The sequence below is a fragment of the Diadema antillarum genome, unplaced genomic scaffold (genome assembly GCF_040938485.1).
Source record: "Diadema antillarum isolate AM-2024a unplaced genomic scaffold, OU_Dant_1.0 seq00001199_RagTag, whole genome shotgun sequence".
Lineage (NCBI taxonomy): Eukaryota > Metazoa > Echinodermata > Echinoidea > Diadematoida > Diadematidae > Diadema > Diadema antillarum.
This window is the reverse complement of record NW_027271993.1, coordinates 1,093,010-1,107,159: the sequence shown is the minus strand read 5'-3', so window position 1 is coordinate 1,107,159 and position 14,150 is coordinate 1,093,010. Positions and strand designations below refer to the sequence as shown.

Sequence of the window (14,150 nt, the reverse complement as noted above, 5' to 3'; positions counted from 1 at the left end):
TTCTTGGAAACAGAATGATTTTAGTTATGAACGATTATTGGAAGATGCAAGAGGATAGTCACTCACTCCATTTCCCGCTGGCAGACTGGTGTAAGTGTCTGGTTGGAGGAGCTGGGTGACGAGGGGCAGAATGTACGCCAGACTGGACCCAGAGTCCCTGGGGGCGATCCCCACCACATCACGCCCCCGTAGGACTGCCTTCCACGCACATGCCTGGATGAGACTGACACCCGATGGGGCCACATTCTCAAAAGTCTAATAACAAAACAAGGAGAGTACATAATTTTCAGTCATTTATAATCCATGACTATCCATGTTCCTTTTGTTATAAATATGTGCACAGAGATGCAGAGAGAAAGGAAAAGAATTCTAGGGTAAGATGAGGGAAAGTTTGACTGAACAAAGCAGATATTTGAGTAAATGTTTTAGAATGATTACCTCTTTAAGGCATACAACACTAACAAATTGAATGTACATGTACTTGGATCTTGTTTGTATTCTAGTAACAGTATGGGCTATTTTCTGACCACCTTCTACATTTGTCCCTCTCCTATGGTAGGTGTAAATTCTTCAGCATATTGTAGTGGCGGATCCAGGAATTCCGTAAAGGGGAGGTGCCTTTGCAAAATTAAAGGGGGGGGGGCCCATGCACCTCCATTTTTTTCTTTTTATTTCTTTTTTTTTAAACCAAAAAATAAAGAGGGGGTGCGCGTACGGAGCGCCCCCCTCTGGATCTGCCACTGATATTGCCACAGTAGACCAAACAAGGTTTCTACAGTGTACTGTACTGCAAACAATACAATGACGCAAGGCCTGAGTGGGCAGACGCTCACCTTTTGTATATTTTCTAGAGGAAACATTCCTCTACTTGGAGAACATTATCTCAGATGCAACTTACTAGGATGGGTATTCCGCAAAATAAAATCAGGATGCTCAGCAGAATGCCAGCTATGGTATCTACACAATACAAATGCATCTATTGACACCTTGAAGCACAACAGGTGAGATCAAACAGGAGTAAACTTCACAAGAAAAGGCAAATGCCATCAACTTCCCACATTTCACTCTAAACAGATGTTTCATAGACTATGAACTTCAAGGAACAATAATGTCCTCCTTTCCTACAAAAATGAAAAGGAATATTCCTCCAACTTGGAAAGAGTTGGTAGAGACTTCTTTGTCAGATCACAAGTGGTGAAATAGAGACCTTACCCTCTTGAGAACATCTGGAAACGGAGCTTGGGGCAGACGCTTGATGGGCTCTGGGATGTGCTCTCCATGGATGACCACGCCCATGTCGTAACCATGGCGATGATCAAAAGATGCTGAAGATGAAGGCTGGGGGACCGTACCATCATCTGGAGCTAGCTGCCTCATCAAACTATATAAAGATGACAGACAATATCACATGTTAACCTGCAATAACACATTTTTATCCCTTCAATGTTAATCCACTGCATTCTACTCTTCAATACTTTCTGATTTGCTTTTCATCGTTCTTCCCCAACATTACTCAAAAGCAGGATCTAATTCTACACTACAATCCTTATGTACAAAGCAGTATAATGTCCAAGATACATACTGTATATACACTACTTTCTATCACATGGTAGCTTGTAGAATATCTGTCAGCAATGCTGAAAAATATCATACCATGGTAATCATTCAAATTTTTTCTTCAGAAATTATTCAAAGAAAAATGAGAATCATTTTACCGATCAGTACTCTTTTATCTGCAATTTTATATTCATATCATTCATGCCACGAACAACGCATATATGACTCTGAATTAATTAACTGCATTTACATTTGAGATCAGAAGGATGATGTTAGGCATCTGCTTGTTTCATTTGCAACTTCTCACCTCCTCTGAATAATTTTTGTGCGTTCAGCCGACGACTCTCTAAAATTGTCGCCTGGCTGTGCAGTGCTGTCTTGGTCAGATGTTTCTGAATTGCCTCCGCTGGCCGAGCTCCTCTTGTTCCAGTCTGACGAGGGAGGCGTGGCCTGCCGTCTCCATGGTACCCGTGCTACTTTCTCATCATTCACTGGAGAGATGAACGATGGCGGAGATTTGCTCTGGAGTCTGGAGACTTCTGGCGGAAGCACTCCCTGTAGCGGTGTCTTCTCTTTGGGTCGAACCACCGGTGCCTTTATGAAGGGTAATCTTAGAGGGAGGGAGGGCGCACTGGGTTTGGTAGATGGCTCAGGGAATGTGGAGACTCCATCACGGTCCTGAACTCTCCTCTTCTGGGACTGAGACGCCTCTTGTGGGCTTGAGTCAGAGACATCGCTGGGTTGGGGTGACTTTGCTGGGGAAGGTGACTTCGCCATCATCCGCTGCAGATTGTCCGATTTTCGAATGTTGGAGGTGGCGGGTGGTGATGAGGAGGAGGCAGGGCTGGGAGAGCGGGTACGCCCGACTTCGCTCTGCTCACCAAATGCAGGCAAACCGCGGCCCCTACCGAGAGGTACTGTCTGAGGGGCTTCACTGCCCTCACCTTGAGTCTCTGCTCCTTGTTTCAGTCCAGAGGTTTCCTCATTGGAGTGATCTGCTCCCATCCTCTCCACTTTGTGGATGGAGGGACCCATTTTCTCATCGCCTGATGATGGGCGTACATCTTGCAGTGCCCCCCTGCCTAAGTGTCCTCTTATCTCATCGGCTCTGTCAACTGTGACACCAGGTGACCTCCTGTTTGGTGGTGATACTGATGCTCCTTCACGCCTCCCCTTGTCACTACTGGGAGACTTTGTCGTTTGTCGCCATGGTAACACTCTCGATGCATTCCCGACTGCTCCATCTCGCTGGGTCCCTGCAGCTAAACCTTTACTGTCCAAGTTGCCACCTTCTGCCTTTCGCGGACTGGTGATCTGAGGTGTGTAAGTTCTTGGCGTTACCGGGCGTGATGGCGCACCTTCCGAGCTACCAATTTCAGACACTGCAAGAGAACACAAGACCCAGAAATAATTTAACATTAGATAATCCATAATGACAATGCCTCTCCAATCAATCTTCGTACAAATTATGATATCACAGTTGGTGGAGTCAATATTTGATGCTGTTACTACAAATCCATATATTTCCCTTGTAAACATATTCCTTGCCAATAAAAGAAATACTGATTACCCTGATACAATAGAAAGAAATAGAAAAGTAAGCAAAGAGAGAGAAAGGAGAGATACTTCAGGAAAAAAAAAAAAACAGGGGATGCAAAAGCAAATGAAACCGAGACAAAAATGTTTGTGAGTCAAATCAAAGACAAATAAGATAATCATTTCTTACCCTCATCAAAATCCCGCTCATCTCTGACAGCAAATTTCTGACTTACGAGTTCCTCATTCACATTCACCTGCAAGAGAAATAAGACACCTGGATTCATTTCACAATTTTCATAAATTCAAGCAAGTCTGGAAATCATGGTCACAGAAACTCCCTCTGCTATTCTTAATAGCAGAACAAGTTAGTGATGAATATTAGAAGCCCAAGTTTAGATTGGAGAAAACCAGGAGAAACCGCAAAATTCTGAACTTTATTTTGAGCTGTGTTGGCTGCAGCATTTGGACAACTTGCTGGCATAGTAGCCTACGGGCATTTTATGAGTAGAAGAAGGCATCTTCTCATTGATCACTTTACAAATATTATGTTTGGGCATTCTTGGAAAGTCCGGACATATATACCTGAAATATCATACTAATGTCTCTGTTTTTCATGCATAAACCACAGTCAAATATTTTGCTAGATGTGTCATGATGAAATTACAATTACGGTAACTTGACAAACCCTTATGATTTCATGTGAAATCATTTCAATGTCACTCATTGAGAAAGGTTGATTTCACTATGGTACTGCTGATTGGTTGCTTAAATGTCACTCCTCATTATACATCCATGCTGATTGGTTGCTCAAATGTCATTTCTCATTATACATCCATGCTGATTGCTTGCTTGAATATCACTACTCATTAAACATCCATGCTGATTGGTTGCTTGAATATCAATTCTCATTGGACATCAATGCTGATTGGTTGCTTGAATATCACTACTCATTAAACATCCATGCTGATTGGTCACTTGAATGCCACTTCTCACTATACATCCATGCTGTTTGGTTGCTTGAATATCAATACTCATTGTACACCAATGCTGATTGGTTGCTTCAATGTCACTACTGATTAAACATCCATGCTGATTGGTTGCTTGAATATCACTACTCATTAAACATCCATGCTGATTGGTTGCTTGCATGTCACCACCCATTAAATCAGAGGAGCTGTCATGGCTCAGTGGATGATTTTGGATGAGTTATGAATCATTTTAAATGCTGGGAATCTCTGCTTTCAAAATCTGCTGGAATCTAATAATTCATGTCTGGCTACTTTTTGTAGATTTTGTGATACAAGGTCACATATTGTAATATATTTGTTGAATCCAGTGAACGTGCTGATATTTTAAGAAATTCAGATTAAAAAAAGGACCCTCCTGTACCTGTCCCAAATGGGTGTTGATGTACAGAGTGACGAAGCGCGTTTCTCTCCTTCCTATGCCATGGATGTCAACTTGAGCCGACTTGCCTGTAAAGTGAGTGTTGGAGTATAGCAAAGGAATAGTACAATATTTATATCAGAGAGTGGTGAAAACTGACTGACTGGTCTTACTGTTAGTTAATCTTTGCACATTCAATGCTGGAAAATATAAAGTCTATATTTCTACATTCGTATTCACATACATGTATCTGCACACACAACCAAAGAGAAGTCTGAAACATGGAAAGGAGAAGTCGATATTGATGACTTGCCTACAAGAAACTTGATTTCATCTCTTATTTTGTGGATCACAGCTTCCAGACAGGTTTGCCAAAATTTCAAAGTTCACGTATACCTTAATCTGTTGAGGACGAGCTGATTTTTGCTATGACACGCATTTCCCATAGACACCTGCCTGAGTATACTTGGGACTAGTCTCCAACGGCTTACTAATAAGAAACAGACTTGATACCTCCTTCACAAAACACACAGAAAGAGAGAGAGAGAGAGAAAAAAAAAAGGGAAATAAGTATTCAGCATGTTGTCATACACAGTAAAGACAGTCATACCTTGGATCAACTTGTTGAAGAATTCCACGGCTGCTTGGTCCCATTTCTCACAAGGACTGCAGAAACAAAATAGTGGAATGAGAGAGAAAAAAAGATGATTATAAGTGGGTTTGTAGGTTTTCATCCATGTCCTGTTGTCAATTTGCTTGCAGTATCACAGCAGAAGGATATTTTACAGGGAATGCAATACAAAACCAACACAATGGAAACTAATTATTTATCAATTATTAATCTGTATTGAAAATGACCACTTACTGCTAGTGACTACTTCAAACTAATGCAGCATTAATCTAACTATAAGGACATCAGCACCTTTCTTGTCAACAGCAACTTTTCACATAGCAATTTGCTCACCAGGCACAACTTGGGCACAATTGCATGTACCGTACATGTACAGTATTTGCAGATTGCTTTCATTTACTCTACTGAACACCAACAGCCCCTTACTGCTAATCCCACCTTCCTAACTGTAGGCAGTGAATAAGAGGATTAAGCAAAGGTAAATAGACTTGGCTCAGGTGAGAATATGGTATTGTTCTTAGGGCACTAATCTGCTCTGACACAGCAAGGCATTATCTAGTGCTTACACTCACTAATGCCTTTGGTATACCGGGAATTTCACATAATGCCTTCCCTAGCTTGAAAACAGAGGCTATGTACTTCAACTTTACTCAGAACATTTCGGAGAGGAAAATAAGACACAAGTCACAGGGATTTCCCAACTAATCGTGCAACTAAATATATGCACAGGGGTGAAGGTCGAGGTGTGAGTTTTCTTCAATTTGTCTCAGATCAGCAGTTGCGATCTTACAAATTTAATTTGTAGAGGGAGACAAACTGAAGAAAACTCACACTTTATAGGGATCGTATAGTTTTAGTTGAGCCCTAACTTCAGGTTTCTAACATTTCTCGGTGAGATAATGAGAAACCTCCTATGAAATGTGAAAAAGCATGTAATTCCAAGAGGAATTCAACATGTATTTGATAAAAATTGCCTGTGGAATGGGTGAGAAACAGAGCAATCCTAATCAAAGGTGGGACACACCTTTTATTACGATCGCTTTGTTTTACTTTTTAAAAAAAAAAATGTTTCAGTCATTCCAAAACCGATTTTCATCAAATAAACTTTGAGTTCCTCTTAGAATGGTATGCTCTGTACTATATCTTAAGGGGTTTCTGGATATCTCGCAAAAACGTAAAAAGCCCAATCCTCACCTCCATCAATACAATACTAGCCCTTTTATAGTGCGACTGTTCACATATCTACTGATCTGGTACTCGCGAGTTTAGGTTGAGGCCTTGCAAAGGGGAAATTAAATCAGCGACAAGATTTTCAATCCTACAAGCCAATCTGGGAGCTAGGAGAGGTTGAATTTCCAACATGACACACTGAAACAAAATGCCTGTGGAGTGTTTTGATTTGTTGGATATGGGGAGCATAAGGCAGAGAAATTGACTTCTCTACAAACATCAGGGTTTTACCTCAATTCTGCCACATTCTCCTCCAGGTCAACACTTAGCGTGGTCGGCTGAACTCCGTGAAGTCTGAAGGGTTTGGCCTGCACTGGGAAGGCTTTTAGCTTGGCTGGAATATCCTTCAATCTACGAAAAACAAACAAACAAACAGATTAAGTATGTTACAGGTTTCAATACAAACTATTCAATCATATTTCTTTCTTTGGCTATATATCTTTTAAAATATTTCATCTCTGACTTTTTGAAAATTTTTCATTTGTCATGAAATGTCTTGTCTGATAGCAAAGTCATGCAGAAACAACATCTTGACAAGAAAGTGTACAAACTGACATCTGAGATATCATAAACAATCTTGCAGCTCTTGTATTTCTTTTAGGTGCTTTTGTGGAAATTTCTGAGTAATCTACACTTTGACAACAAACACATCTTACACATTTTCCAATTTGACTCCATATTATTCAAAAATTTCTGTGTAGAATACTATGTATGCCATACATTCCAACCCCATGGCCTCAACACCCAGGAGGAAAATGACTAATATAATTTTTGTCATTCCTTACTCTATGCATTTTACCCAATATACACCTTTTATTCCTTTTTTTTCTTCCTTTTGTCACAGTTACTTTTTTTAAAAGCTCTTTTCCACACACACACACATTTTTGTGTGTGTGTGTGTGTGTGTGTGTGTGTTTATATGTATGTAACAGGTATACACATAATATTTTGTTTGTGTTTACATGTATAGACAGACAAATATGCACACATCATGTACTGCATATATTTCTCCCTTTTGCTTTTACATAATTGACTCACTCTTATATAGTATGTATTTTTTTATTTTTATTTTTTTATACGTTTTGTACTTCGCATTTTCTGGTTGGCTCTCACTTTCATTTTTTGCCACATCTTTGCACATCAGGTTTAGGGCTCACTTCTTGTTCACAGCATCCCCCCCCCCCCCTTCAGAAATGCTATTCCTAACTCACTCTTTTCCTATTCTTTACCCTTCCATTGTTCCTTAGCTTGTTTGATGTTGCCTCCCTATTCATCTTTATCCCTCACAGGTTGCCCCCTAAGATCCATGGAATCATCACTGGCCCACCTCTGCCTTATGTCTGTTCACCCCCTTGTTTTAATCCCCCTTCCTTTACCTGTTTGGCTCCCTGCCTTTGACTTCCAACCCAACCCTTTTGTTTTCATTGTTCTGTGTCCCTTACCCTCCTCAGACTGTGCTTGTTGTGTGCAGCCCATAGTGATTGCCTTCCCCACTTTTGTCATTTTGCCTCTGATGAAGATTCTGCTAGGATCGAAAGCTCAGGTTCCTGTAGACTCCATGTGTATGCAGGGGTTTTGTTTTCGTGAAATTGAAGAGTCTCAAGCTATTCCAAAATTTAACAACATGCAAATGATGAAATCCCATTTTCTTTGTTCACTTTTCCACATGCAAATACACTAACTTAAAATCCGATATGAATGTTACGTGTGTGCATACATTTTCTTTGTTCATTACTGCATTCAATTTATCCATCTGCAAAAAAAAAAAAGAAAAAAAGAAAAAAGACTAGCTAAATGTATGGCGAAAACAGAAGTCCATCATTGTGTGAAAAAAGGAATTACGAATTCAGAGTAACTCACCTGCTAATTGGCACCAGGATGGGTTCCCCATAGTCCACCATGTGACAACTGTGAACAAATACCATGTTTTTATACAATCTATCATAATCATTGTATGTTTTCTACACATGAAATGGGACCAGGTTTACCATCTAAACAACTAGACCTTAACCCCTGCTATTCACGATGACTGTTACCAAATTTGGCTAAAATTGCATGCACTCATGCTCACTTTCATTTTCATATTCGTATGTTATGTCAAACTGTTACCACTTACTTAGGGTGCCTAATCTAGCTTCCATTACCACTGTCATGGACAACCTAAACATAGTTGTACTTTATTTCCCAAGAGTACACTGTATCTACAAACAATGCAACTTGGCTGCCTTCTAGTGCTAGCTCTGGATAGGAAGATCACTGAAATGGACACATTTTGGAGACTCAGGGGCCTTGCCTTTGGGCCCCTCCTGGGGACCACCTGTACCATTTCAATACCTTGGTATCCTCTGTCCCAAAAGTTAGGTTAAAATTACAACTGCGGGTTTGAAGAAGAAGATGGAGATGTAAAAGGCAACATACAGCAGATAAAAAGAACCTGCAATAATAGCTCACTTGAGCCCTTCATTTTGGGGTGAAGGTCAGAGGTCAAATGAGTATCTCTACTGCGATGCAACGAGATTACATTGGAGGTCACATCAAACACAGAAGAGAGTTATTTCCTCCTTTGTTACTGAATTTCACATGATGAACGTAAGAAAAAAAAGGAACATTCATCTAAATACACATGATCTGCAATAAAACTTTTGTGATTCATACTCACTTTGATTTGATACCGTTTGATGTCTGTAGGTTGTTGAGAACTCGGACCCGATACCAAACGCCATCATTAAGTCTCTGTGCCAGGTACATCTGATGGAAAAAGCAAGACAAAACATAACAAGGCGAGTGCCAAATTGTGTCTCGCCCATTCATGTACAGAAATTAATATTTTTCTAACTCCCAGAAGTTCATTGACCCGCCTATGACCTTTGACCTTGTGGTGACCTTCAACTCCCCAAGGGACATTTACCATCCAAGTTTAGTCACAAACGGACAAAGGGATAAAAAATTATGAGCCATAATCGAAACGCGCCATAAAAACTTAAAGGACAAGTTCACCTTCATAAACATAAGGATTGAGAGAATGCAACAATAATAGTAGAACACATCAGTGAAAGTTTGAGGAAAATTGGACAATCGATGCAAAAGTTATGAATTTTTAAATTTTTGTGTTGGAACCGCTGGATGAGGAGACTACTACAGCTTGTGAGTCATATGCGTACAACAGTATAAAGAAAATGTAAAAGAAAATTCAACATATTTTCACTTTTTTTCGCATAATAAAAGAGTACTTGACTTGCCTCTTTCTAAAGGCGGGGGGAATAATATTACCCATAACATTTGTCGAGTCAGGGGAATGTGTACTTTTTTCAAAAGATGGAATTTTGTGAAATTCTCTTTATATTTTCCTTATATTGTTGTACGCATGTGACATCTCAGTTATACATACACTGCAGTAGTCTTCTCATCCAGCGGTTACTGCACAGAAACTTTAAAAATTCATAACTTTTGAACGGATTGTCTGATTTTCCTCAAACTTTCACTGATGTGTTCTACTAATATTGCTACATTCTCTCAATCCTTGTGTTTATGAAGGTGAACTTGTCCTTTAACAATGGGCACTAAAAATTTGTTGACCCCTTTCTGTCATCTTGGACCTTGTGATGACCTTTAATTCCCCAAGGGACATCTACTGTCCAAGTTTGGTCACGGTCACAAACTGACTTAGGGATCAAAAGTTATGAGCCACAATCAAAACGCGCCATAAAAACTTAACATTGGGCCCTAAAAGTTTGTTGACCCCTTTCTGTGACCTTTGACCTTGTGATGACTTCCACCTCCCCAAGGGACATCTACCATCCAAGTTTGGTCACAAATGAACAAAGGGATCAAAAGTTACGAGCCATAAACGAAATGGGCCCTAAAAACTTAACAGTGGGCCCTAAAGTTCATTGACCTCTGCCTGTGACCTTTGACCTTGAGGTGCCCTTCATGTTTGGTAAAATGTGTAACTTTGTATAACCACTCTTCCCTCCAAGTTTGATTGAAATTGAAATCCTCAGTAGAGAGTTATTCAAGTTTTTGTAGCGTTACGGAAAGACGACAGACGGACGGACGGACGACGGACGGACAGACGCCGCAGGCGATCCCTTAGTCTCCCCACACCTCCGGTGGGCTCGACAAAAATGTGATGTCCTGGCTCTATTGTAAATCAAGTAGGACTCTCGACTGTCATTGTGATTGTCAAGTTTAACCTTTTCTCTGCTAGGGACTATTGACAGCATGTACAATGCTATGGGGTTTACTGTGCCAATCAGCACTCAAAGCACACAAAGGGTTTAAGATCACTTACAGAATGTACAAACTATAATGAAAAAAACAAACAAACAAACATGCAGTTTAGAATGAAAGGTTTTGCTCACTTGCAGTAGGATGTAAAATTTTACAAAGAAGCAATTTCTCAGAGAATTTTTTATGAAACATAAATAAAGCATAAATGCGAGGTATCACCAACGTCATGCAGCTTTTTTATTATAAATGCAAAAACAAAGGGAAACTGACCAAAACAAACAAACAAACAAACAAACAAACAAACAAGCACACAACTGAAAATTTTCATTACATATATATTTCTGGTCAGGAAAAAAGAATAAAGAAAAAAATATATATATCAGATGCAACACACATAAAATGTTTTTGCCATATATTCACGCAATCTAATATCAAACTAAGGAACTGAAAAGCATTATTGCACAATAGATAGGTAGATAATACAATTTAAAGGGATAGTACAGTATTGGTGGAGATGAGAATTGGGCTTTTAACTTTTTGCGAGATACCAAGAAAACACTTATGATATAGTACAGAGCATACCATTTTAAGAGGAATTCAAAGTTTATTTGATGAAAATCGGGTTTGGAATGAATGAAACATCCAAAAACAAAGTAAAACAAAGCGATCGTAATATAGTGTGGGTCCCACACTTTATTAGAATCGCTCTTTTTTGGATATCTCGGCCATTTCAAAACCAATTTTCACCAAATAAACGTTGAATTCCTCATAGAATTACATGCTCTTTCATATTTCATAAGAGGTTTCTCATTATCTCACCAAAAAATGTTAGAAACCTGAAATTAGGTCTCAACCAAAACTGTACGATCCCTTTAACTAGAAATGTCGCTATGGCGACTGGTATGCCTCCGCCATAATGCATGGCTCTCCGAATAGGTCTATAGCACAATGTCTTGACAATGTGTGATGACAGTTTCACATAACTGGCAAAAATATTAAAAATGACAGGTTTGTCACAAATGCATTGAATGTTCACTTTCCTTGAACTTTGGATGAATGGCTATACTGTCTAATAAGAGTGCAGGTATTTGGGGATTTGTACCCAACTTTTGAACCTTTTATAAGTTTAAAGAAGAAGTGAAAATTTAGCATTTTCACTTGACCTTTGACCTTTTTTGCCTTTGACCTTTTGACAAAAAACTTCCAAGAGAATCTGTATTGGGTTATACATGCATACACTAAGTTTCAAGAAAAAATCCTGCAAGCAGTGCATAGATAAGATGGATATAATGACAATTTAATGAGTTGACCTCGAATTTTGACCCCCTGACCTTTGACCCATGACAAATAAATTCCCTACATGTTTACTGTCAGTCAGTACATGCATATATACTAAGTTCCGTGAAGATACCTTGAAATAAAAGTGAGATATGGAGAAAAAAGTGAAATTTTAACATTTTCACTTGACCTTTGACCTCATGACCCAAAACTCTCTCTGGGGAATCTTTATTTGGTAGTTCACGTACACACCAAGTTTCAAGAAAATACCTCCAGCCATTGCAGAGACACAGGGGAAATCGTGAAATTTTGAGCATTTGACCTTGACCTTTTGACCTTTGACCTTGAGCATGTGCACCCAAAAATTGATAGGCACAACTTCGCCACCTCATACATATACATGATAAGTTTCATTAGGATACCTCTAAAAGTTTTTTAGATACGCTGTCCACAAAATTGATTACAGACGGACGGACGGACGGACAACCCGAAAACATAATGCCTCCGGCGACACTTCATGGCGGAGGCATAAAAATATATCTAACTGTCTCCCCCATTACCTTTCCTTTGACAGGGTCTGAGATGTATTCCATGACATACTGGTCCGATGAACAGTAGTCCTGGATCTCCCCTATCAGTCCCTGGAACTTGATGGTCTCCTCTGACATCCCCGGTCCTGGGACCTCCCTGCCCCAGAAGTGATAGGGGTCCTCGCTCTGTGTAGTGTATATATACAGCAGTACAGGCATTACATTTTTAAGGCATTATTTACTAGCTGCAGATGAAACAAAAACCCAGCTTTAGTGTTTCAAAATAGTTCTAAAATGGGAGTTAGGGATGGAAACATCCGCTGTTAAAATGTCAATCAGTATAATCAATGTTAAGTATAGTTATTTAATATATAAAAAATTTGAACAATAGTTATAATAAAATTGTTTCTGGAATAAACCATCTACAGTAATGGTTTGTTGAGAAAAATAGTGATATCTCCTCATATTTTTGGCTTTATTACAATATTTTTATATGGCAGGATGTCTTGTGATACAACTGACTTACACATACGCATGAAATGTGATAACTCAAGCATTTTTTAAATCACTGCTTCCAATGGTTAACAGTATCTTTAAGATTGGTAGCTTTTAGAGGCACTGTTTATTAACATATACAGTCTGAAAAATCTGAACTGCCAAGTCCTACAGTACATGCTACCAGAGTATCTGATATTGTGTAAATACAAAGCTATGGCAAAATAAGGTTTGATCATAAATGCTAAATGTTTCACAACGTGAAAATCTGTAATGTCTGATATATCATACAAAACATTTCCCACTTACAGCATTAGTTGAATAAGCCATTCAGTAAACAATTTATTCCCATGGTGATACTAACATATACCACAAATTATGTGAAGTTATTGCCAACACATAAAAATGCGCTACAGTGACATTTAACTTTGACTATCATTACTATCACGCAAAGTTGCCCATTTCTTTGCACCCTGTCCACAAACTTTATTTGTACACTGTTCAACAACTTTCACTGCCACTGCACATTCACAGTTGAGGTAATGCCAGGAAATGACTTTTTTTTTTTTGTATTTGTTTTTTATTTGGTAAATATGCAGTGACCTCGTCCCCACTTTCATTTCATGTAAATGGAATTGTGACAGACATTATGTGGTGCACTCATTTATTTCTACCCTTATTCCAAAAACCACTGAACATTCCCACTAAAGCTGTAAGCATTATTTTTAGCTAGATTTCCTGACCTTTGACCTTCTGCCCTGTTGCGTTTTGCCTAAAATCTAATCAGCACAACTCTAACTCAAGGAGCGTGCAAAAACCTGGATCAACTACCACAAAAATCCATTCATTCATTCATTCACTTAAATCATGATATGAGACAAAACCTGGACAAGGCAGATGGGTGGACCATTGGACGGAAAGATAGATGGACAACCCCCCCCCCCAAAAAAAAAAAGTACTCTAGCACCCAGGCCTCAGATCAGAGGAATAAAGACAAACCCAAATACCTTTAGTATGGTAATGTTTGTAGTCATGATGATGTTGTCTCATGCCACACAGTCGCTGAAAAGGAAGAAAGAAACAAGTGTGAAAAGTCAATAAAATGAGTCAATGGATAGGCCTACCCAAGAAGGAAAGACCTTTAATCCTAACTAGGTAGGCCGGGGGGGCCCTCCAAGGCCCCCCTCCTTAACATTCCGTGCGATGTATTGCCATTGCAAAAAGCTATCGCCACGATATTTCACTACTTTTTTCTTTCGAGTTTTCTTTTTTTT

At 39.3% G+C, this 14,150-nt stretch overlaps 1 protein-coding gene across 1 annotated transcript in view; it reads right to left on the bottom strand.

The window, feature by feature from the left end:
- LOC139744633 (putative ATP-dependent RNA helicase TDRD12) overlaps positions 1 to 13,939 on the bottom strand; it is a 29,264-nt gene extending 15,325 nt beyond the window's left edge. Inside the window, exons 1-11 of the mRNA XM_071655062.1 lie at positions 13,884 to 13,939; positions 12,412 to 12,567; positions 9,003 to 9,091; positions 8,204 to 8,251; positions 6,575 to 6,694; positions 5,093 to 5,148; positions 4,486 to 4,571; positions 3,284 to 3,350; positions 1,865 to 2,939; positions 1,213 to 1,381; positions 67 to 255 (exon numbers count right to left, since the gene is read on the bottom strand). Of these exons, the coding sequence (XP_071511163.1) occupies positions 67 to 255; positions 1,213 to 1,381; positions 1,865 to 2,939; positions 3,284 to 3,350; positions 4,486 to 4,571; positions 5,093 to 5,148; positions 6,575 to 6,694; positions 8,204 to 8,251; positions 9,003 to 9,091; positions 12,412 to 12,567; positions 13,884 to 13,910 (2,082 nt within the window). The 5' untranslated portion in view covers positions 13,911 to 13,939. The remainder of the gene's footprint in view (positions 1 to 66; positions 256 to 1,212; positions 1,382 to 1,864; positions 2,940 to 3,283; positions 3,351 to 4,485; positions 4,572 to 5,092; positions 5,149 to 6,574; positions 6,695 to 8,203; positions 8,252 to 9,002; positions 9,092 to 12,411; positions 12,568 to 13,883) is intronic.
- Positions 13,940 to 14,150: the final 211 nt, after the last annotated feature.